Genomic DNA, 23,003 nt, shown 5'->3' with positions numbered 1-23,003 from the left:
AACAAACACTATCACTAGTTCCAACAGCACACATCCCTTTTCTCAGATGTATAAGCACGTTATAACGTGAACTGAAATTTCTACATCATGTTTTGATTTTAAAAAGATTAACAATGTAGTGGTCTGAGAACATTGTGTCCACTGAACTGGTTAAAAGCTGATTATATGTTAATAAATAATGCTCCAACAATAAATTCATGTTCATTAACTGGTGATGTTTTAGGTTTCAGGAAATCACAGCTACTCACAGCAGCTACTATCTCACTAGCACTTTGTTCCTATATAGTAAATTAATTTACCTACCATACAATATACTGTATGATCCAATATTCACATTTATCCTGTATACAAACACTTTGTTTGTTTGTTTGTCCAGGTGTTGGCGTCAATTTCTATTAATGTTTTCACTTGCTCTGTACAAAAAATCTGTATAGCCATGATGTTTACTCTTGTCTAGCTTTGCTTTGCTGTCTTTGTTTAGCTGTAAGTCTATGTAAGTTTCTTTTCTGTAAGTTTGCTCCCGGTTAAATGAAATAATTAAACGTGTCGGCATACCCGGCCAATAAACTTGTCATTCTAATTCTGAGCCAGAGTAGGCTACATTAACATTAATTATGCCCTTTTTTTTGTCTCACAAAATGCCCAACCGACAACTTAATTGCATCTGGTTTTCACACATTCTGCCAAAAAACAACCCGCAATCAAGCATAAAACGAAGCAAACAACAAACGTAAAAACATACATTACTGTTCTAATTTGCACCTGAATTGCTTAATTCTCTGTTTTAATGCTGCCAAATGTTGTAATTCATGTTTTTGTTTCTTTTAATTTAAACTGTGTCACAGTAACAACAGTAACGATGCTTATGACTTCCAGCAGGAGCCGCTGGTCAGTGTCTGAACCGGCTTTGACCTACCAGAGTCGGTTTATTCATTAGTGGAGATCCGGGATGCTCCGACGCCGCTGGAAATGCCTCAGAAGGTAAAGGAGCCTGGAAGTCACCTTTGTACGAGGAAACGGCTCTGTAGCGGAAAGTTTCGATAAACCACAAAGTTCCTGGATAGGCTCTGCGATGAGTTGGAGTGAAGAATAAGTTGATTTGGACGGCTTGGACGAGGAGGGTGTTCGTCTTTGAAGCGCACAAGTTTTAGACAGCTAATGCTAACGCTACGCCGACGTTAGCTAATTGCGTTAGCCTAGCCCGCTAGGTAAATAGACTGCCTTTCGGAGTTTCTTGCATCTGCGTCAGCGTTGTCAACCCAAGAACTGTGCCGTTAGTAGTCACTTTGTACAATCATTTTATTAAGTTCATTAGTAAACCTCACTCCTGTGAGATGGGTGGATTTTTTTACGTTGCACACAAAGCTAACTGGCTCTAGTTAGCCCGTTCGTTTGCTAGCTGACATTAGCTAACGTTGCCGAGTCAGCCAGCAACTTCTGAGGCAGAGTTTCGGCGAGCTAACCACGACAGTATTATCGCCCACAAGCAACCTCTGCTGCTGAAAGCAGTCAACCTACAGCCATGTTTGAAATGGAGACACACATATCGTGCCTTTTCCCGGAGATCCTCGCCATTATTTTCAGTTATCTGGACGTTAAAGACAAAGGAAGAGTAGCCCAAGTGTGCGCGGCCTGGAGAGACGCGTCCTACCACAAGTCGGTGTGGAGGGGGGTGGAAGCCAAGCTCCATCTACGGCGAGCTAACCCGTCTCTGTTCCCCAGCCTGCAGACCAGAGGGATCAAAAAAGTTCAGATTCTCAGTCTGAGGCGAAGTCTGAGCTACGTGATTCAAGGGATGCCGCACATCGAAAGCCTTAATCTGTGTGGGTGCTTCAACCTCACAGACAACGGACTCGGACATGCCTTTGTGCAGGACATCCCATCACTGCGGGTGCTGAACCTTAGCCTTTGTAAACAGATCACAGACTCCAGCCTGGGCAGGATTGCCCAGTACCTCAAAAACCTGGAGGTGCTTGAACTCGGGGGATGCAGCAACATCACAAATACAGGCCTGTTGCTCATTGCCTGGGGCTTGCACAGACTCAAGAGCCTTAACCTGCGCAGCTGCAGGCATGTGTCCGATGTGGGCATCGGTCACCTGTCTGGCATGACCCGCAGTGCTGCGGAGGGCTGTCTGTCTCTGGAGAAGCTAACCTTGCAGGACTGCCAGAAGCTGACCGATCTTTCTCTTAAACATGTCTCAAAGGGGCTAAACAAGCTCAAAGTGCTTAACCTCAGCTTCTGTGGAGGGATCTCAGATGCAGGGATGATCCACCTGTCACATATGACCCACCTGTGCAGCCTGAACCTGCGGTCCTGTGATAACATCAGTGACACGGGGATAATGCATCTGGCCATGGGCTCCCTCCGCCTGTCTGGACTCGACGTCTCCTTCTGTGATAAGATCGGGGACCAGAGCCTGGCATACATCGCCCAGGGCTTGTATCAGCTCAAGTCCCTCTCTCTCTGTTCCTGCCATATCAGTGATGATGGCATTAACAGGATGGTGCGCCAGATGCACGAACTGAAGACTCTGAACATTGGGCAGTGTGTGAGAATCACAGACAAAGGGTTGGAGTTGATAGCTGACCACCTGACCCAGCTGACGGGAATTGATCTGTATGGTTGTACTAAGATCACCAAGAGGGGTCTGGAGAGGATAACACAGCTCCCGTGCCTTAAAGTTTTAAACCTGGGACTGTGGCAGATGACTGAGAGTGAGAAAGTGAGGTGAAAGCTCTCCTGTTTAGTATACATGTTTCATTGTGTATAGTGCTCAGTTTCTTAATTTTACCTTCTATACTGTGACAAAAACAATAAGAGGGACTCAGCATTGATCACTGGAATATTGTTCACCTCCGCTGCAATATCCACCTTTACTCTGACTTTGTTTCAGTTTTGTCTTTTGAGGCGCGTTGTTTAATCTCAGCCAGTGTACAGTTCTTACTATCTAGCTACCTCACCCATCCAACACAGGAGTGCCTACCATTGCTGAATACTAGATTACATTGCATATTTTTGTGACTCGCATACCAATGGAGATTTTGATATTTAAGAAAAAAATCTCATTGCAGAATAATAGGTGGGTATTTTAACTCTTAACAGAAAGGCTGGAGTACCTTGGATTGAAGTTTTGATAGAATGTTGTTTTTTTTTCGGCTGACGTATTTTTTACTGGTGTAACCAATATTTTTTGTACCGAATGACTGTTGTTGACAAATTTGTACTTCAAATTGAAGTGGGTGGATCACTCCTGTCTGTCTTTGTTTACCTTGTGTATATTTGGCTATGTTTCATATTCCTGAGGAAATAAGTATGTATCAGATTTTCAAGAATGCTACTCTGTCAAAGGTTCATCAACAAGACTACAGTAAGGCGTAGTAATTAACAGCTGCCAAGGCTATATGCAATACCTTAAACTCTTCATCAGTGGTTTTTCTCCTGAGGAGCTTCCAATGATAGTGTCAGAGTATTTGTTTAAAAAAAAGCAGTAATTTAAGATTGTTTTATATTCATACAGTAGTGATATTTATGAATAAAGATGACAAATATGTTTCAATCTTGTCAGTTTTTGTGTTATTTGTAACAGTTTTACCAACTATTATTTGATTTATGATAACCTTATGTCTGAAAGGTTTTTGAGGTTCAGTGTGCCATTTGAAATATTTAGGTCTTAATAGCCAAGTTTTTTTATATGTATGCTGCACAAGAAAATCAGAAGAATGCCTTTTGATTTCTCACGTTTAGTATCTTGGAGAAAGCTACCACTAAATGAAATCTAGAGTGAATTATTTAACTAAGATGGGGATTATCATCTTAATCATTCCACAGCAGGTAATACCTACTATTATACCTCATATTTTACCAGCTTGTGCAGCTGAGGGGAATTCACACCGCACACATTCTTAACAAACTGGTATTTGAAGATTGGTGATGAATGAAAATAAGGGTGTATTGTAAAAAAATGTATTTACAGACAGAGAAGTTCCAATTGAATCCCACTGGCACTAGTAAAAACTTCAAATAATACTTGCCTTTGTCCCAGCACCTGGGTTCAAAGCCCCATTTGGCAACTCTTTATCCTGCTTAGCTCTCCTTGTGTAAGATCTCACAGGGTCTTATGTACTCAGACTATAATGCATGTTCTCAATATGTTTGTGAGGACTCGGGGCTCTGACTATGATACTGACGAGTGCTTGAAGGTCCCTGCACAGACGTTATGGGCCCCGTGTGCACACCTCCCCGAGGTCAGCAATCCTGCATTATTTTCTTGAGGAAACAACCCACGGTTCATTGCACTGACACGTTTGGGATGATACAGGAAGAAAATGGCAAGCACAGTGTTCTTGTTCCATTTTCCAAATAGGTTTTTATCCTGAGATTAAAATTTGATATTTTTGACAGCTGAAAACACGTTTTCATCACAGGGTCCATTTAGTAGCTGTTCTGTTCTGGAGCTTTCAATTGGCAGTAAGGGGTTTTGAAAAAATCTAAGTTTGAACATTTACAAGTCCATGTAAACCGGACAAACTCGAAGACTGTGATATGCAACTGAAAGCTCCAGAACAGCTACTAAATGGATCTTGTGGTGTTTGTTATGTCAACAAAGTTTCATCTGATTTGATCCAAGATTATTTTTTGTGAACAAACAACAATCACTCTAATTAATTAAACCACATAAAGCTCTCGCACTTTCTTGCTCTCACACATTTGCACCGGACACAGATGAAATCCAAGTCTGTAAGGGTTTGATACTTACGTCGACACACTCTCAGCTCCAGAGGTGTAGCTGACACTGGCCTCTGACTGGTCAAGCAAGAGGAGAAATTTCTCGAGGAGTTAAATAATGAATGAATGTAGCAAATGTGCAGGTCTGTGGCCAATTAATCAGTGCAGAATTTTAATTCCACAATTCTGATGGTCTTCCTGGAAGAGCATAAGTATTTGCACAAGATAAACAGGGGTTTAGAAACTTTGATACCACTACCTGATGTAACTTCTGTTTTTGTTTTTGTACCTTTAAATCAGTCATAACGACTGCAAGTGAGTGTTAGTCTTTAAAAACTGGTTGAATAACAAATCAAACATTCACAAATTCGGGTGAAGCTTATAGTATAAGTGGTGTATTTATCACTGAAATTTGGAAGAAAAAAAAAAAGCTTAAACAAGAATCCAAGGCTTATAATTTATTTATTTACATACATACAAAATCCAAATAACTCACAAACATGTTTGTTTTGCTTTCTTTTTACACAGTTTGATTCTTAACACGAACAGGCAGAAGGCAGTACATTTCTTATACAAATGCAAAAGAGAGAAACAAATACCATGAACTTGACAGAAGCCCCTTAATCAACTCTATGTTCCTCAATAAGGAGTCAAGAAAAAGAGATGACGAGACATTAAGGCAAGGGCAGGGACGCACAGGCCAAAGTAAGGGAAATAAAACACATGCCTTCTTTCTCTGAAGCCAGCGGCGAAAGGTTAAGGGGTTAGGAATGGAAAGAAACTGACCTTCACTCAGAGAGGTTTGACAGACAAGTACAAAAGCAAGCTTCCAACTAACATCCTCCAAAATCAGGGATGTGTTTTGTTTTCAGTACGTCAGGCTGTTAGTCCAATTTGAAAATCCACCCGCCTAAATTTATCTTTAAATCAACCACACGTAGGAAGTTTGTTAGAAAACGTCATCTATTTTCAATACGTATACTGACGCAGTGTTTCACGGTTTTGTTCTGTAACATTTTGTTCCTCTTATTACAGCAGGAGGGCCATGATGGTTGAAGACTTATTTAATTTATCCATCAGGCTCCATCTGCCTTTGACATCAACCATGACAGAACAGGTAAGAAGGAAAGAAAAAAAAAAAGACAACACTGGAATCTCAGCATAATACATTTACATTACCATGTGGTGAAAATAAATTAAAAAAATGACAATTAGAAATAAATGCAAGAAAAGTACTCTCCCATCACACAGTCACGGTTTGAAAACATTTGTAGTTCACACATTATTTTGACACAAAAGTTTGTTTTTTTTGACACTTTCCTCAGTTTCTGCTGAGGACACTAACTTGACGGTCTTTTTGTTCAGAGCAGCTCGCTCTTCAAGATTCTGTGCAAACATTCAATGCATATCCATACAGTAAACATTTTTATATATATGTATTATATTTTTATATATATGTATTATATTTATATATATGATATATATATCATATATATCATATTATATATATATATATATATATATATATATATATATATATATATATAATATGATATATATATTATATATATAATATATATATATATCTCTATAGAACATGATTTTCCGCAAGTTATTGCAGTACTGTCACACACACACTTTTGTCCTCAAGACAAAATTAGACACAAAGACAACTGCACTGCTTTGAACTTTTCTGATTTTTTAAAAGAATGCACAACACCTTCCACTTAATTACCTTTATTCAGTCACTGTACGTGTTAAATATCACGTTATTTACAAACTGATCTAAAAAGTAAAAATCTGCTGAAAAGTGACTTTCATTTCCTGTAAATGTAGATGCACTTAGTAATTAAAAACCACAGCCCTGAAGATTTCAAAAAAATACAATAAAGGAGGCATCACTAGCATTTTTAAGTGATCTGAAAAACACAAGAAAAAGGGGCATTTGCTTGTATTCTTCAGTGATTATTTCTGCAAACTTAAGATCAGGTGGGCTTTACGTAACATCTATAGAAACTTTGGATGAGACTGAATGATCAGTGGATCAGATCGAAAAATTCCCTACATCATGCCTTAGCACCAATATTACAGAGGAATAAATATCCCTTCATTAGGTCCAGTTCTGATCTCTGTGCATGCTCCAAGGCCACTGGAACGTTCTCAAAAGAAACATTGCATACCTCATAAACAAGTGGACGTTGTGTGCAAAACCCATTTAAAAATGAATACGTCACCAAGAATAAAAGCTTTTTTTTTCCCCCCTCTCTCTCATCCGCTGAAAACTTGGTATAACTAAATTCTCATCTTTGATCTGTGTCAAAGGTCAGGCCTCGGTCCCCCTCTCATGCCAGTGACCCAGCCACGACGACACAGTAAAATGTACCTACAACCTAGTCCTGGCTACATGGACAGATCCGCAGCTTCCAGCTGGAGAACACGCCGCATTTATTTGGTTAAAAAGTGATGATTGGCCACCAGCAGCTGTATTCCAACTAGAGACTGGGTTCCAACCAAATACCTAAGGAAACTAAAATAGAAAACACGCGTCTACGTGGCTCCACGATTTACACACTGAACTCAGCTCCTCTCTGCTCCCCTCTAGGTGTAGCAGCTCCCCAGTTCTCCAAGACGAAAGGTGCTTTCCTGCCCCATGTGAGGAGTAAACTTACCCCTTTAAACTTTAGAGATTAGTGAGAGGAATTTTAATTTCTATCTCAGTAAACAACTGAGATAGAAGTGGGTGAGGTAACTGTGCTTGATCTGGCAATTCCTGCTGTCAATGAAGCCATCTGGGGAGAGGAAGGTTGGCAGTATACTCCAAGACTTTGTGCGGAAGTTGGCTTCTTTCATCTGAAATCTTTTCTCTCCCAGCGTACCTGTCCCAGACTAACAGACGTGCAATGATATTTTTCCAAGTATCCTTGAGTCAAAAAATCAAATTTGGTGTGTTCACAAATGCTAAAGGGGTAAACTTTTAACTTTTGACTAACCTCCAGGGTGCTGTTGCCCACTTGACGTAAATTTAGGTGTGTACATTAGTTCTTCTCTTCCCACTGGGATTCAACCACCTGCCATGGCCATCATTAAATGACCAGACCTTTGGTTTGCAGTCAGTAATCTGATATTTGCTCAAAGTGGCGTATTTAACAGCACTGTGATAGACTTTTGCGAACATCCCTACTTTGATTTTTGCAGGCCTGACATTAGAAAGACACATGAGACAGGAAAGCACTCAGGGGTCATGAAAGTTTGTTCCAGGGTGGATGAAGGGAACAAAGAATTAGAGCTCAGTGGGTTGAGATAATACCCTTCCTTCCTTCCTTCCTTCCTTCCTCCCTTCCTTCCTTCCTTCCTTCCTTCCTCCCTCCCTTCCTCCCTCCCTTCCTCCCTCCCTTCCTCCCTTCCTTCCAGGAGCCTCATTGGGTGGAGGTAGGGGCGCCTGGGTTCAGCTACAAGTTATGTGAAGACCAGGAGTTCGCCGGGTTATGTCTGAGGTCAGAGTTGTCAGCATGACTCCTCCAAGGCATTGACAACCTGCTCCAGGATATCAGGGCAGTAATCTGCGATCTGTTGGAGAACAGAGTTGGCATACTCCTGCAGCTCTCCGCTCTCCTTCTCACACACCTCCAGCTCCCGCTCCAACTGGAGGGAAGAGAGAATCAATTAGTTTCTTTTTAATTGCATTTTAATCCAACCATCAACAAAATTCTGCATTGTTAAAAAAACATATCTTGGGGATATTTGTTTGAAAATTTCTTGAAAATGGCAACATCAGAATACCCATACAAAATAATCACTAAATGAAAGCGACAAGGTTCCTCTACTACCTGTTCGACGTTCATCTTCTGGAGCTCCTCCTCCCAGTCTTCGGGGTCGCTGTGGTGGTAGTGAGAGGGTGGTGTGAGCTGGCTGAGGATGCTGGGGTCCCGGTCATGGCAGAGGTCTGTCAGGTGGGCGATGTAGAGCTTGAGCTTACTGCGGTTCTGGGACAGGGCTAGAAGAGGGGGTATCATCTGCAGGGTGAGGCAGAGAAGAAAGAGGGGTGAGGGATATAGATAAGTAGAGGGGAAAGGGAGGAAAAAAATAATAATTTTCTTCAGACTACACACCAACAAAAGGAGGAGTTATGGTCCAATTTCAGTGGTTGAACACAATGACAGACCCAAGCACAAGACACCATTTGCATGACAACAACAAAAAAAAAAAAAAGTTTGTTTCTTTTTTTTTTTTTACATGAGAGGAAAAACAGAACATCTGCATCTGCATGCATGCTCATGAACCCATCTCACATTAGAGCTAACCTTCTCAGGTACATTATTAGCGTATGTATGCTTGTTATTAATGTATGTGCAGCTCAGCAAAGTGTCTTACAAAGGAACTTACTCTACCACTGATTATGTCGTGGTTATCCAATGCAACACCTGTTTGTGTGACTCCAAATGTGAGCAGCTATTCATTAGCGTCAGAGCAGTCGCATGCAAAGCTAAGATGCTTTAGTGTGAGGCAATGAGACTGAGCCAGGATCAAAATCATCTCAACCTCTTAGCTTATCCAAACACATGCAAACACATACCACCAATCCCTATACCATAAACCACTAAAAAGCAATAAATGAACAGTGTTGCAACACGGGGTGAGAGAGGTGAGAACTGCTCTCACAGAAAGACAAAGCTATGATGATAATGACCATCAACATTAAGAAAAGAGGAATGATGTGATGAAAAGAAAACCACAAATGAATGGAGGACAAGTAAACATGCCGCAGAGCAACGATGAAGAGAGGAACGACAGTTCTGGCTTTTCAAAGGAGCTCACCCTTCTGAACAAAATGGCTGAGAGAGAGAGGGGGAAGGCAAAAGGTTACGCCCAAATACCCTCCTCATCATCCTGTTAGCCATAAGGTAAGCCAATTGCAGCATTAGAGAGGAACATTTGGTTAGTGTGTTTACAGACCCAAAAAAAAAAAAAAAAAAAAAAAATTTCCATTTCAACATTACAGTTCCCATTCGACAGCAGGTACCAGTTCAAACTTCCTTACAACAATGACCAATTGCAGATATTTTTGAGATGCTGGTAAGAATGAAATAAAGACATGATCCAGCTAACTGGTGGTTAGGTACGCTACCTGATCTGGAGAGGGTTTGTGATTTGTCTGGTCAGGGGCACTCTTCAGATGGTCATCTTCATAGTTGTCTGCCATCAACTTCATCCTGTTCTGAGTCTGTAAATCAAAGACTAAGAATCATTCGACACACTGACAAAAATGTTTCATATACACGTTAAAGACAACTATGTCATCGTACTTGTTTTCAAAACAATTTCCAGATTCAGGCACTGTGCGATTCAAAATTTCAATTTATATATTGCTTTATCACTTATATAATAAACCTAATTTGTGAAAAAATAATGATAACTTTCAACAAAAATTACAGACAGAAAATCCTCATGGGTTTTAATTTCAAAGAAATATTTCACTGGTATCTGGCATGTAACTTTGCAGTGTGCCTGGTGGTTACGTATACTATTGTTTGTGGAAAGTCACACTGGCAGCCGATGTGTCTGTTCTTTTCACTGGACAATGGACACTGAATCCCTATACTCTGTCCCCTGCTAGTGAACATATCTTGTGCAAGACAGGTAGGAAAGAGAAACAGAAATGATATGAATGTGTCTGATCATGGTGAGGCTCGAACTGCTGTGATGTCTCAGTCACGTATTCCCTCGGTGGGTAGCAGAAGACCCCTCCCTACCTGCTGCTTGAGCTGTTGCACCAGTCTGTCCTTCTCACGCTTCAGCAGAGCGACCTCATCCTGGGTCTTCTTCTTTTTAGAGGAAGACAACTCCAGAAGGGCGATGTTCGCATCCTTTTCGCTGATAGCAGCCAACAGCGCCTCCTGCCTGTTAGGTGGGGATGAAACAACATGGCATTTAACCACATAAGTAAATAGCTCAATCATCATTTATAATTCATTGCACAAAATCATCCTGCCACCTGGGGAAGGCCAGAATTGGATGACATTTTACAAGATGAAGGTAGCAATCGATAATCCAGAGTGTATTCAAACCAACTGTGTCTGTGTGTCTGTGTGCATACGTCTTACTTCATCTCCAAAACCTCCTCCAGGTGTTTCCTGCGCTCAGCTCGCAGGGTTGTGAGGTGTGCCTCTTTCTCACACAGAGACTGCTGGGTGGAGGCCAGCTTGGCCCTCATAGACTCCAGCTCCTGCTTCACCTTTTCCATGGCCCCCAGCAGCTCCTCCATCTGGGAACACACACACACACACAACACACACACAGCACACACACAGCACACACACAGCACACACACAGCAAACACACAGCAAACACACAGCAAACACACAGCAAACACACAGCAAACACACAGCAAACACACAGCAAACACACAGCACACACAAACAATTAAATCATGAATAGGTTGAGAACAGATTATCTAAATCCATCAGTGAAAGCAAAGGGCTTTTTTCAAGAAGACTTTAAAATTATTTTCCAGTATTAACTGCTCTTATAAGAGACAGGGGCAGAAGTCATATGGGCTTTTGGGAAGGACTAGGGGTCAACTAAAACACAGGTATCATTAAACTACAGCACTAAATTTCATTTACCTGTTATCTACTTAAAAGGGTAAAAGAGTTCCTCTGTTTCATATCAATATATTCGTTAATCACAGTTGACTGAATGAGTGAATAATTCATCCCCTAATTATTAATTTTATTGGCTATTTGATGTATGAACAAACCATTTAATCAGCATGTTTAATAAGCAAACAACAGGTAAACAAAATAACATGAAAACTACGTGGGCTGGAAACAACAGCAGCACTTTGCAAAGACATGCAGTCTAACAAAAAACAAAGTCAAAGGCCCCAAAAATGACCAAACGTCACAGCCATGTTTATGGCAGGGCTGCTATATGCAAGTACATGAATTGCAAAGGTGTTGCTGTTATTGTGTCCACCTCGTGTAAGTGTTGTTTCTCACTGATGGAGGTCACGAATACTGGGCTCATACCTTAGACCACTTTAAGTGGGCGAGGTTGGACTCATGCATTGGTTTGAGTGAGTGCTTCTGAGAGGCGGTGTGTAGCAGAGAGAAAACAAGAGAAAACGACAAGCAAAGATAAAAGAACTGAGAAAGAGGAGGGGGCCAGAGGAGAGGAGGGAGGTGAAGAAGGGATGAGAAACACCACAATGGCAGCAAAAAGGTGAGGGGGAGAAAGAATCTCAGTATATGAAGGTGTTTGTTTTATCTGCATATAGGTGTGTTTAGATATGCATGTATTGTAGATGTGATCCTGTGGCTGGATTAATATTGCTCTGTCATGATCGTGTGCGTTAGGTGGGTTTGTGTACCTGTTTCTCCTGCAGTGACCTGGCAGCCTCCTCTTGTGCAAGCACCATCTCTCGCTCAGCAGTGATCTGAACGCTCTCTCTCAGGGCCTCCTCCAGCTCCTCTATGCGCTCCGTCTTCTGACGCAGAGTGTCCTTTGGAGCAGGGGAAGAAAAAGGTCAAATTATTATTTGTCAGTGCCAGAAAATGAAAACATTTCTGCAGGGTACACACAGTCCAAGTGATCCACACACAAGCCTTACCTTCACCTGCTGGGAGGTCTCAGACAAGTTGTCCTCCCTCTTTCTAGCCTCTTCCATGAGTCGGGCATTCTTGCTTTTCTCCACCTGCTCTTTGTGCTTCAGAGACGCCACCTTCTTAGTCTGGTCCTTCATCTGCCTAAAGGGACACCATGGGATACACAGGTGGAGTTAGATATCATCTACATGTACAAGTCAGTCTTTGGCCCCACTTAACAAGTAAATGTAACATTTATCATTCCAATTGAAATATTAATGTGGGGGAAAAGTGCAAATAAATTACGTTTTAAATACAGGTATCAAGAGATCCCGTGAAAAGCTACCCTTTTTAAACAAACTGAAATGACAGTTACAAACGTAGTCTTACAGACTTGCTTTGGCAAGACTTTCGACAGCCCTACAAAAGAGTCAATCTCAGGTTTGACTCGGTGAAAGATAGAACAATAAGAAGGCAAAAGACGAAAAATGAGTATAAGCAGGGGTAAGACAAAAGACAAAGTTCATTATGTCAGGACAAGGCGATTGCTTTCAGCAACACATACTATCGAGAGGCGAGAGGTGAAAAGAAACAAAGCGAGAGAAATGTGAGAAGAAGACAAAGAGTAAGAACATGTCAGGGGGAGAGAGAGAAAAAGAGCAAACACTAACCTGGAGGCCAAACTGGTGGGGTGAGAGATTTCCGATGTAAAGACAAGAAAGCAGTAAAGAGAAAAACAGACTCAGGCCAGGAAGATGAGCAAATATGAAGAAAAAAAGAGGAAGAGAGGAGAACTCATACACATCAGCTCTAGGATTATTTAGTGTTTTTGACCCTGATGTCACGAGGTCACAATTAGCAATGTACAAGGAAAAGACATCAGTCATGGAAACACTACATGAAAGATGGCTTGCCTATGTTAATTACTGCAGCTGTACCTATCACCATTAAAATGGGACTGCTAATAACATTTACGATATCAGCTTTCAAAGCAATACTGCTAAAATGCCAAATGGCAGGTGGCCAAATTACACTAAAATCCACCATTTAATGTGCCAGGGGAAACAGTCTCCAGGGTGACATGAAGTCATTGAGGGACAATTTGCATCAGTTAAGAGGAAGAGCGGTCACAAGTCCAAGCTAGCAGGAATGAAAACAGATAGCGGAAAGCTCAGCTGCTGAACAATACTAAAAAAAAAAAAAAACAGCACGTCATTCAAAACTTCTGTGATACAGACACAACATAATCTGTACAATATGAACATTCAAGACAATACTTATTTCAGGGCTGACAACCAGAAACCCCCTGCACACAAAACTGACAAACATTTATTAACTACTGAATAGTGACAATGGCAAAGTTAGAACAAATTAGTCGATGTCCGCATCTGTCAGGTTTACTTCACATGCATGTTTCCACCCACCTCTCCAGCTCACTGATCTTTTTATCTTTGTCATTCTTCTCATTCTCCATTTCCCGAAGGATCTCCAGCAGGCGGTCCACCTCGGCCTGGGCCTTCCCAGAATCCTCTTTGTGGCGGGCCACTTCTTGCTCAAGGTTCTTAATGCGCTCGGCTAGCTCAGTGTTAGCCTGAGCTTCCAGGGCTGCATTTTGAGCCTGACACAGGACAAGATGCTGGTTATCAGCTGCAGTCGCTTTCAGGGTTAGTGGGCAGAGAAAAGTGATAAAGACTAAGTAGGATCATGTTGAATGTTTTATCTGAGGTATCTTACTCTCTTAAGCTGGTTCTCCAGTTTGAGGCATTCCTCCTTCTTCTGCTCCAAGGTGATCTCCAGACTCTTCAGTTTTGAGTCCTTCTTCAGCCCTGAGGAGGCCAGGGATGACGCATGCTCCTTCAGGTCCAACAGTGAGGTCTGCACATAGACACACCCACATACACAGCATAAGTATAAAGCATAGATGAACCTGTTCCAGCTTATCAAATTACCAGGGCATGGGACTGAGGAGACTGAAAATACATTATATCTAATACTGGCATCCATGACTCATCATAAAAGTGAGAGTAATGGAAAAAACCATGGTATGCAGGAGTCTGCTTGTCAATGTGTGAGCTTGTGTTTCTGAATCCATTTCTCACCTCCCGGTCTGACAGGTCTCCCTGCAGTAAGCTCAGTCTCTCCTTCAACTCTTTCAGTTCCTTCTTGGTACAGTCGAGCTCCTCTGTCTTCTCCCGGTCGTCTCTGTCTCGCTGCTCCTTTAGACGCTCAATGATGCGCTCCTAGGTGGACGTAGAGGAAACAAAACACACATGCTGCCTTCACATGTATAACCAACCAACACATGTACATTGTTACAACTGAGCGCAAATAAGTACAAACTCTGATTTGCTAAGGCACAGAGTTTGTGCAGACATAACTTCACCTTTTCTGCAAGAGACTCTTCAAGTGTGGTGAGAGCAGTGTCAGTGTTGGAAGTGTCTGCCTGCAAAGACTTTACTCTCTCCTTCAGGCTGCTCATCTGCTTCTCCTTGTCCCTCAGTTGCTCCTGCAGGTTCTCGATCTGCAGGGCAAATACAAGCAACCATCAGTCAAAATAAACGTCAACCACAGGACAGGTACTGTGACATGATGGATGCATCATTTTGCTCATTTCACACAACAAATGTAAGACAAGATCCTTTGAATGCTTCTTAGTCCAAATCACCTTCTTCTGTAGTACGTTAACTTTGCGCTCCTTAACCTCCAGCATGTCCTTGAGGTCGTGGATTTCCCCATTGAGTGTGCCTTTCTCTTCTGACATTTCTTGTATCTGCTTGCTCTTCTTATTCAGAGTTGCCTCTTTTTCTTCCAAGCGAAGGCGTAAGGCATCAACCTGGCCAGGAAAAGGCAGACAACTTTCAACAGCCACAAACCATAACTGTCTCCTGCTCAGAAGTTTAAAATCAAAGCAAAAAAGCAAAAAACAGAAAAACTTCTTAAAATATGGTAATTTCTGTGCTTTTCTTTCTAGTAATGTCAGTCCAAAGTACGAGGAAACAAGGCATACAGAGCGTAAAATATGTATCTGCTGTACCTCTGTCTGTAAGATGGCAGCTCGCTGCTCCTTGGCAGTGAGAGACTCTTTAAGGACTTCAATGTGTTGCTTGCTGTCTGAGAACTGGTTGGTGAGTGTCTCCAGCTTGGTCTGCAAACCAAGCAGCTCAGTGTCCTTCCTGGAGAGGTCCTGCTTCACCTGCTCCATCTGAAAAAGTAAAAGCAGAGTCGGGGGAAACAAGGAAGAGGGAGATATTGAATGCATCTATACATTTATATGTGAGGTTACGCAGAATTACAGTTCAGACAAACTAAATGTCACTTGGCATCTGACCTTGTTCTTCATGAACTTGGTGTGGCTGCGGTAAACCTCCATCTGCTTCATCTCCTCTTGACGCTCCTCACAGCTCAGAAGTCCATTGGATTTCAGCATTAGCAGCTCCTCCTCCATGTCCCTAAGGCTCCGCTCCATTGAGTTGATTTTTGCATCCTGGGGTTGATGAAGAGGATTTAACGAACATAGCATGCAAAGTGTGACACACAACATACATCATCACACACAGTTCTTTATTTAAATCGTCACCTTCATGTCGATGACAGTCTGTAGAGCCTTAGTTTTGGTGGACTCAGGGGTTCCCTCGTACCGACGGTGCAGCTCCTGTTGGGTCAAAAGAAGATGTGTGTTGCTTGTATGTATGAAAAACAGAACCACAGAAAGATATCTCATCATGGTTGTACTGGACCTCTCTTAGTGCAGTAATCTCTCTGTCTCTCTGGTCCAGTAAACTCTCAAGGTGATGCCTGTGCATCTCTGCATCAGCCAGTCTCCTGGTCCGCTCCTGGTCCTCCTCTGATGCCTTGGCAGAGGGCCCTGACACAGCAAACATAACAACCTGGTTACCACGATGAAGTAGGTAAAAAGACATTTGTGTAGTCCAAAGTTTAAGTCTTGAGCATCATAAGCAATGTGGTTGACTCGCAGATGCTAACACAGGAGCTGAGACCAAATAACCAAATGTCTAAAGCACACAGAATTTAATTTATTTTCCAGTGTATTTTTATTTTATTTAATAAAAGGTACTTTCTGGGGTTTAAATGGATTTGGGGTTTCTTCTAAGTGTCCTACACATTCCAGCTTGTCAAACGTGACATTTCAAGTATTTTGTGCCCCTAAGATCGCATACCACGCTATTTGCGAGACACCTATGCAAAGGTATTTGCAAGAAGGCCTTGAATGTTTGTAGCCTCAGGAGTATGCTTGGGTTTTTAAAGCATGTCTTGTGGTCAGTTTATGGAGAAAAGAAACCCATATTTAGCCAGCGCGGGGGGGGGGGGCTTGGGTTGAAATGAGGAGGAACAAGTAAGCAGCAACCACAGCTGCTTAAACTGATAGCCTGAGACCAAAACTTATTGAGACCCAAAATGTTTGTGGAAGAAACTTATTATATAAAGTCAACAGGAAAACCACCAATCTCTTTTAAATATTTAATTTCTTTTAAAGAGTCACAATCTACTGGCCAATAGAAGAAATCCTGTAGATCTGGTGCTTTGCTACTCTCCCAAGGCTTAAAACTACCTTTGCTCTGCAGCATCTCCAAAAGTTTCTTGATGGATTCATCTCTAGCTCCCAGGGTTTGTTTCTGTGTGTCAATCCTCAGCTCCATCTCCTCCAAGGTCTTTCTTAGTAAGAACAGCTCCTTGGCCTGCCTCTCGTGCTCGGCCTGTAGCCGCCGGTAGTTCTCCTCTGTAGGTTCAGATGTCAGGGCCAGGTCCCGGCCTTGGGTGGCGGGATCTTGCTGAAGCAGCTGGTTCAGGTCCCTTTGGATCCTCAGCTCATCCTGAAGTGCCTGTACAGTCATCTGGAGATGCTAGAGACAAATAAACAGAAATGCATTTGTAAACATTCATCTTTTCTTCTCTGTTTGCTAGCCTTTATTACAAAATAATTTACACACGGGTAGATGAGGTGAAGAAATATATTGATTACGTGAGTGATACTGGGGCTGCAACCAGCCCACTTTATGAAATGGATCCTGGCATAATATTGTGTTACAGCTTGTTAAAAATCAGCCTATAATCATGACTGAAAATTTTAGCAATGCCCTGACAGATGCACCCCCACCAAGGCTTTGTGGACAGTGTTACATTTCATTCCCGGACAAATACAAGCAGCGAAACACAATCAGCCCTGTATAGTGTTTCATTGTTTGTGGCATCTGACGCCACGGACACTTGGCAGAGCTGCCGTGAGCCAGTAACACAAGGCTGTGTTACACTCTGGGTTGAACCAGCTGTGAGCATTTTTAGACGACAGAACAAAAAGGGAAGTCAGTGTCTGTCTTAGATTCTCTCTGTCCTCCTCCTCCTCCAGACCCCTGCCTTTCTTTTCTATGTCATTCTCTCCTACGTCTACCGGCACACACTATTCTCCTCCTCACTCACTATTTATCTACCTTGCCTTGTCTCACCCTCTCTCTTCCCTCCAATACTCTCACCTCTCCTCTCACTAACCCTCCCTTTCCATCACCCTCTCCACCCCGTGACTAAGGCTGACTCACTGCTGTGACTGCACCGATCCACCTTCCAACATACACACCGACAGATGCATGCACGGACACGCACAGACACACACACAAACACACACACACACACACACACACACACACACACACACACACACACACACAAACACACAAACTACCACACACCTTCTCCCTCCCCCTCCTATAGTCTCTCTCTCTCTCTCTGTGTTTGAGGAGATATAACAGTCAGGCGTTTGAGAGAGCACAAAAATTAGGAGATGTGATGCACTAACTAAACTGATCTAAACAGCAAGTCACAGCTCATAACAACACAGTGCACACAAAACCAAGCCTCTGCTACAGAACATCCACACAACTGGACAAAATGTATAAAAGTTGAAATGTTAATGATGCTTAGCATGTGATACATACTACCTTTTTCTTTATGCTCCCTGTCTTATCATTGAAATTTTTATGTGCACTACACTAAACTCAGTGCTAATGTGTATCAGTTGCTAAAACATCATTAGCATTTCACAACATCCCAAGATAAATTAGATTTTTTTAGCCATGTGGAAAGGAGTAGTTACCAAGAAATAACTGAAGATTATTAGGTGAGTATCTGATTCTTTTTAATGGGAAAAAGAAGATGACAGCCATTTCACACTATTACACACTTGGTAAAACCAGTCACTTATCAGGGATGATGACAGAGATATGAGTAATGGGGATTTTGAAACAGTGCGACCAACGTGCATATAAGCATAGCAGGCACAGAAACGCATTAAAACTACAGATAGACATAAACTTAAACACACAACTGCAGACGTACGCACAGTCATTTGAACCTATGGTCAATGAGGGCATGCAGTTTAGCAGAAGCCGTAATTAAGCAAATGCCTTTGAGAGTATGAGTGTGTGTGTGTGTGTGTGTGTGTGTGTGTGTATATGTGTGTCTGTGTTTCAGTGCTTTCCGCTACATGTGTGCCTGCCAGCATGGGAGACGGAGGCTGACATATGAAAGCAGACATCTTTAAATTACAGCACCCACCAATTTGCCCTGCGCTAGTTGGGCATTACTGGGAATTAGTCTGCAGTGTGATTCTGTGACTCAGCAAGAGTGAAAACAGCAATTTATACAGGTCTGCCCATCCGTTAAGAATGTGTGAAACAAAGACTATTTCTCTTTGTTACTGAAACTTAATTTACACAAATCCCACAACATACAATAGGTTTTAAAAATAGGTCTTGTGAGTATATTTATTCACTTGCTGTTATTAAACACATATTTGTTAAACGTGTGCATAAAGTATCTACACGTGTGCAGGCTGACAGACTGACAAGCAAGGAAGTGGTCTCAAATTCTACTAAGCCTGTGTCTTTATGCTTTAGATCCAGAGCCAAGGAAGAGAAAACAACAGAAAACTGATGTGGAAGAAATTACAGGAAATACAAGGCATTTAAAAGTGCTGGGGCTCTGCACTTGACATCAGAAATGAAAAGGCCAGCTGGATGAAGGGCAACACATATTAAACTCCACAATAACAAGCCCAGTAGACTGTTGAATACTTCATTTTGACAGGTAATGGAAGCAACGATGTGAGGACTAGAATTTTCACCCCCGATTTAAAAAACAAAAAACAAAAAGCTGGAATGAAAGAGGAACTTCATAAAATCTTGTCATCTCATAAAAGCAATCAAAGCAATCAACACCAAGTCACACACATACACACTTTCACTTTCCTAAGTATTATTTTTTCATCTAAACCTAGTATGCTGTCAGCACTTGTATTTATATTGACCAATTATTTTCAATCAATGAGAAAATATGATATAAGTGTTGAAAGTGAATTCTGCGGTTTTGATATGGATTTCACTTGAAAGACAAATATATAACATGTATCTGGTTTTTGGTCATTTCACTTCAATGTATGGTAGATCACCTGTGTCCAAACCATATGATAAATCAGAATCGACCCATTTTTGAAAGGCACATAACTAAAATACTAAATCAGAAGGGCTATTAACAAGTGCTCCTTTATTGTTGCTACCCATAATTCAAGATCATTCTTAAGTTGATTTCTTATTTTCTGCAGCGGTTATATTACTACACATATACCTAGTTTAAGATTTGCACTTTTCTCCACATTTTTATGCTGTTCAGCACATCCATCAATTTATGAAACATACAGATATGCTAATGCAGCCATTAGATTTACGGCTTCTTTCATCTATTAAGCATGAGCATATAGCTGTGTATAAGAGGATTAACTAGATGTTCAAAAACTGCCTCTAACCTATGCAGAGAGAGTAGAAAGACAGAGAGAAACATGCTTGTACTAAAGCTGACAAACTGTGTGAAATGCATTTTTCCAGTCCAACATGTTTGACCCAGGCAGACTGATGACTCTGTCATCAATGCAATCTATTCAAACAAATATAAGGGAACACTCACCTGTGCTTCATCCTGAATCACACGGTATTGTTCCTTCCAGACAGCGATCTTAGAAACCTCGTCTTTCCTGAGAGCTCGCTCCTTCTTTAACTCTGGGCTCCAGAAGGTCTTGATAGAATTCATGGAGGAACTGAGCTTGCTTTCCTTAACTTCCACTTCCCGCCGCAGCATCTCATTCTCACGCAGAACCTGAGAAAGCAGGATAAAGGAGTAGCAAATAAATACTGGGTACCGGTGTATGGTCTTTCAAACCTAGCTAGTCTGCCTAAAAAAAATGCCATATCCTTGATAAAGAAAAATAAGCAAAATACCTCTTTAAGCTGGGCCTGCAGGTCAAGTATGGTGTTGTCTCTGGCCTGCCTCAGAGAATGGGGCACAGTGGAGGCCATGTGGTGGTCCCCAAAAGCTAAAGCATCACCTGCCATCATGCCTGCTGGCAACACAGCATTGGCTGGCACTGAGGTGGAGATGTTGGGAGTACTAGCAGCCACAACGCCACTACTGCTTCCCCTTGACCCATATGTCACCCTTTGTCTTCCCATGGTCGTCACTGTGCCACCACTTTTAGGAATGTGGTCCCCTGCCATGGCAACCTCATTGTCACTGAGGTACATTGGGCCCGAGGTGGCATATGCGGCGTTGAGGGACTGGATGTTCTCCATGGAAAGCGTCTTGCCTCCTGCTCCTCCAGGTCCCCCTCCACTTCCTCCAGTGCTGTTGGTGCGACGATGTCCCATCCGTGGAGAGCGGGGAAGGCGAGGAGAACGGCCAGATCCCTGATTACCAGTGCCACCTCCATCTCTTCCTCCACTATGGTTGGCATCCCCTCTGCCAACAGAGCGGGCACTACCGTACATCTTCTGCTAAATAGAAGAATGGAGCTGGCTGCAAGACTGATGTATGACCTTGAGTGTCTGTTATATTCTTGCTGATTTTGTGGTAGTGACTTTCAACAATTGTGTGAAAATGTGGCAGTGGCCCTGCTTCAGCGGGAGACGGTCGGCACAATGTTCATGATAAATAAGACTTTCCTCTTCCAACAGGAGCTATCCAGTGTTACAAATTATGACACCAATCTGCAAAGAGAACGCAGTTGTTCCATATAAATTGCACAGCAATAGCATGTATAAATCAGCTGTTATAAATTAATAAGACAACTGGATGAATGTAAGATTGACACAGTAGTATCAAAACCCAACAAAATCTTCATCAATCTCTGGGAACCCCGTATCGAACAACCCAGCGGTTTCGTCATGCAGTCTGGAGTCCACTGGGGGTCATTGAAGGGGTCTCCATCCATGTCCAGCAAATGCGCATTAGTACATTTCATTTTTGGTTCACTTTTTAGCATTTGGCACCATGAGAACGAGTAGGGATGTCTACTCTGTGGTTAGGTTTCACTGTCTTAACTGGATTCCTTCCTGCGGTACAGACAGTTATGTAACTGTATAAAGTCATGTCTAAGAACAAAAATTCTTCTCAGATGGAGTCCTTCCTGATCGACCTACTATATTTATACTTGAGGACACAGATGTAGAAGAGTTTGGGAGCCAGTGATTTTAGGCTTATCCTTATCAAAGGTTAAGTTTTACGCTGTAACGTTGTATGTGTTGGTAGGACGAAACGGAGTCGAAATTTCGGTATCTAGCGTTACAAGAGGTAGACTTCAAGTAGCTTTTGTGTACGGACATGTATTTGAATATTCGGGTTTGTGCTGTGTTTTTTTTTAGCTTTTCTTTTCAACTGAATTTCCACCACAGCCATTTAAATAGGCAGTCTGTGTGGCCTGGCTAACAGCTAACGTTACGTTAACATACCGGCTAACAGTAAAGGCTGACAATTCTACCTTTTACTACGTGTTATGCCTAAATTGTTGTCGTTTTTCTTGAGACCTGTGTAAACATATTTTGTCTGAGGACTAAATCTTGAATCTCTGAAGCTTTTCTCCAATATGCTGACGACATGGATTGAACTAGCAAGGGAGGCAAAGGGGATTGTCCATGGTGGACGTTGTAAGGGGGAAAAAAAATCTCCCAGCTTGTAAAAATGAATACAAAAAGAAAGAATAGCCTTTCAGAGCGATAGTTAGATGTCCGATGTGATAAGTTCATTCAATGCGGTGTCAAATTGTGACACATTAAAGCAGAATTGAAGCATTTTGCACAATCCTAACGACACCGTACAGGGGCTGCTTTGGAGACACCCATATTAAACCATATCCATTTTCCTCCTCCTCCTCCTCCTCCTCCACTGAACGGATTTTCATTTTATGCTACAGTTTTCTTCATTCGGAGCTTCACATACATTACAGCGAGTCTATTAAATATCAAGGAAAGAGCTAAAATATCAAATGCACACAACGTTTAGCGTTAGCTCGCAGTGACATATGGAGGCTAGTCCATCCAATTTATGTGGTCAAGCAGAACCACTGTTTTTTCTCGCTAACACAATAGCCAGTGGTGAGAACCTCTCCAAACAAACTACCTTTCTCGGTGTCTGGTGGAGCTCAAACCGGTGCCAGTGCTGAATCCTCGCTCAAGTGAGTGGAAGTCAGCTGCAAAAATGATCATTTTATGTTAATCACTCGACTCTATCTGATTTTCCCATCTTTTTACCAGCAGTACCAGCGGCTCAGGAGAGCCAGGGCGCCTCAGTGACGTCAAGCCTCCTGTGCGCGTTCACGACAATCTTCCTCGCCACGCTAGTATTTGAAACGCGCGA

The 23,003-nt window shown here is 42.1% G+C and overlaps 2 protein-coding genes across 2 annotated transcripts; one reads left to right on the top strand and one right to left on the bottom strand.

Annotated features, from left to right (window-relative positions):
* The first annotated feature begins 908 nt into the window (after positions 1 to 908).
* LOC120793818 (F-box/LRR-repeat protein 14-like) lies at positions 909 to 3,564 on the top strand. The gene has a single exon (XM_040134238.1). The coding sequence runs from the start codon at positions 1,523 to 1,525 to the stop codon at positions 2,732 to 2,734; it is 1,212 nt and encodes a 403-aa protein (XP_039990172.1). The 5' UTR covers positions 909 to 1,522; the 3' UTR covers positions 2,735 to 3,564.
* A 2,756-nt stretch (positions 3,565 to 6,320) lies between these two features.
* On the bottom strand, positions 6,321 to 22,994 carry LOC120793143 (ELKS/Rab6-interacting/CAST family member 1-like). Its single transcript, XM_040132911.1, has 20 exons — positions 22,767 to 22,994; positions 20,594 to 21,358; positions 20,283 to 20,471; positions 16,882 to 17,173; positions 16,049 to 16,176; positions 15,889 to 15,963; positions 15,640 to 15,795; positions 15,346 to 15,513; positions 14,977 to 15,144; positions 14,695 to 14,832; positions 14,411 to 14,551; positions 14,046 to 14,186; positions 13,736 to 13,929; positions 12,338 to 12,473; positions 12,098 to 12,229; positions 10,830 to 10,990; positions 10,479 to 10,626; positions 9,854 to 9,949; positions 8,556 to 8,741; positions 6,321 to 8,370 (listed from the first exon to the last, which is right to left on the bottom strand). The coding sequence occupies exons 2-20, from the start codon at positions 21,137 to 21,139 to the stop codon at positions 8,233 to 8,235; spliced, it is 3,333 nt and encodes a 1,110-aa protein (XP_039988845.1). The 5' UTR covers positions 21,140 to 21,358; positions 22,767 to 22,994; the 3' UTR covers positions 6,321 to 8,232.
* Positions 22,995 to 23,003: the final 9 nt, after the last annotated feature.

Source organism: Xiphias gladius, chromosome 8, assembly GCF_016859285.1.
Source record: "Xiphias gladius isolate SHS-SW01 ecotype Sanya breed wild chromosome 8, ASM1685928v1, whole genome shotgun sequence".
Lineage (NCBI taxonomy): Eukaryota > Metazoa > Chordata > Actinopteri > Istiophoriformes > Xiphiidae > Xiphias > Xiphias gladius.
This window is presented reverse-complemented; position numbering and strand designations above follow the sequence as displayed.

Excerpts from the sequence above, each read along its gene's own strand:
- LOC120793818 (XM_040134238.1), top strand. The coding sequence starts at position 1,523 with ATGTTTGAAATGGAGACACACATATCGTGCCTTTTCCCGGAGATCCTC.
- LOC120793143 (XM_040132911.1), bottom strand. The coding sequence starts at position 21,139 with ATGTACGGTAGTGCCCGCTCTGTTGGCAGAGGGGATGCCAACCATAGT. Across the intron at positions 14,187-14,410 it reads GAGACCTGTCAGACCGGGAG|ACCTCACTGTTGGACCTGAA; the intron begins GTGAGAAATGGA and ends GTCTATGTGCAG. Across the intron at positions 8,742-9,853 it reads ACAAACCCTCTCCAGATCAG|ATGATACCCCCTCTTCTAGC; the intron begins GTAGCGTACCTA and ends CTCACCCTGCAG.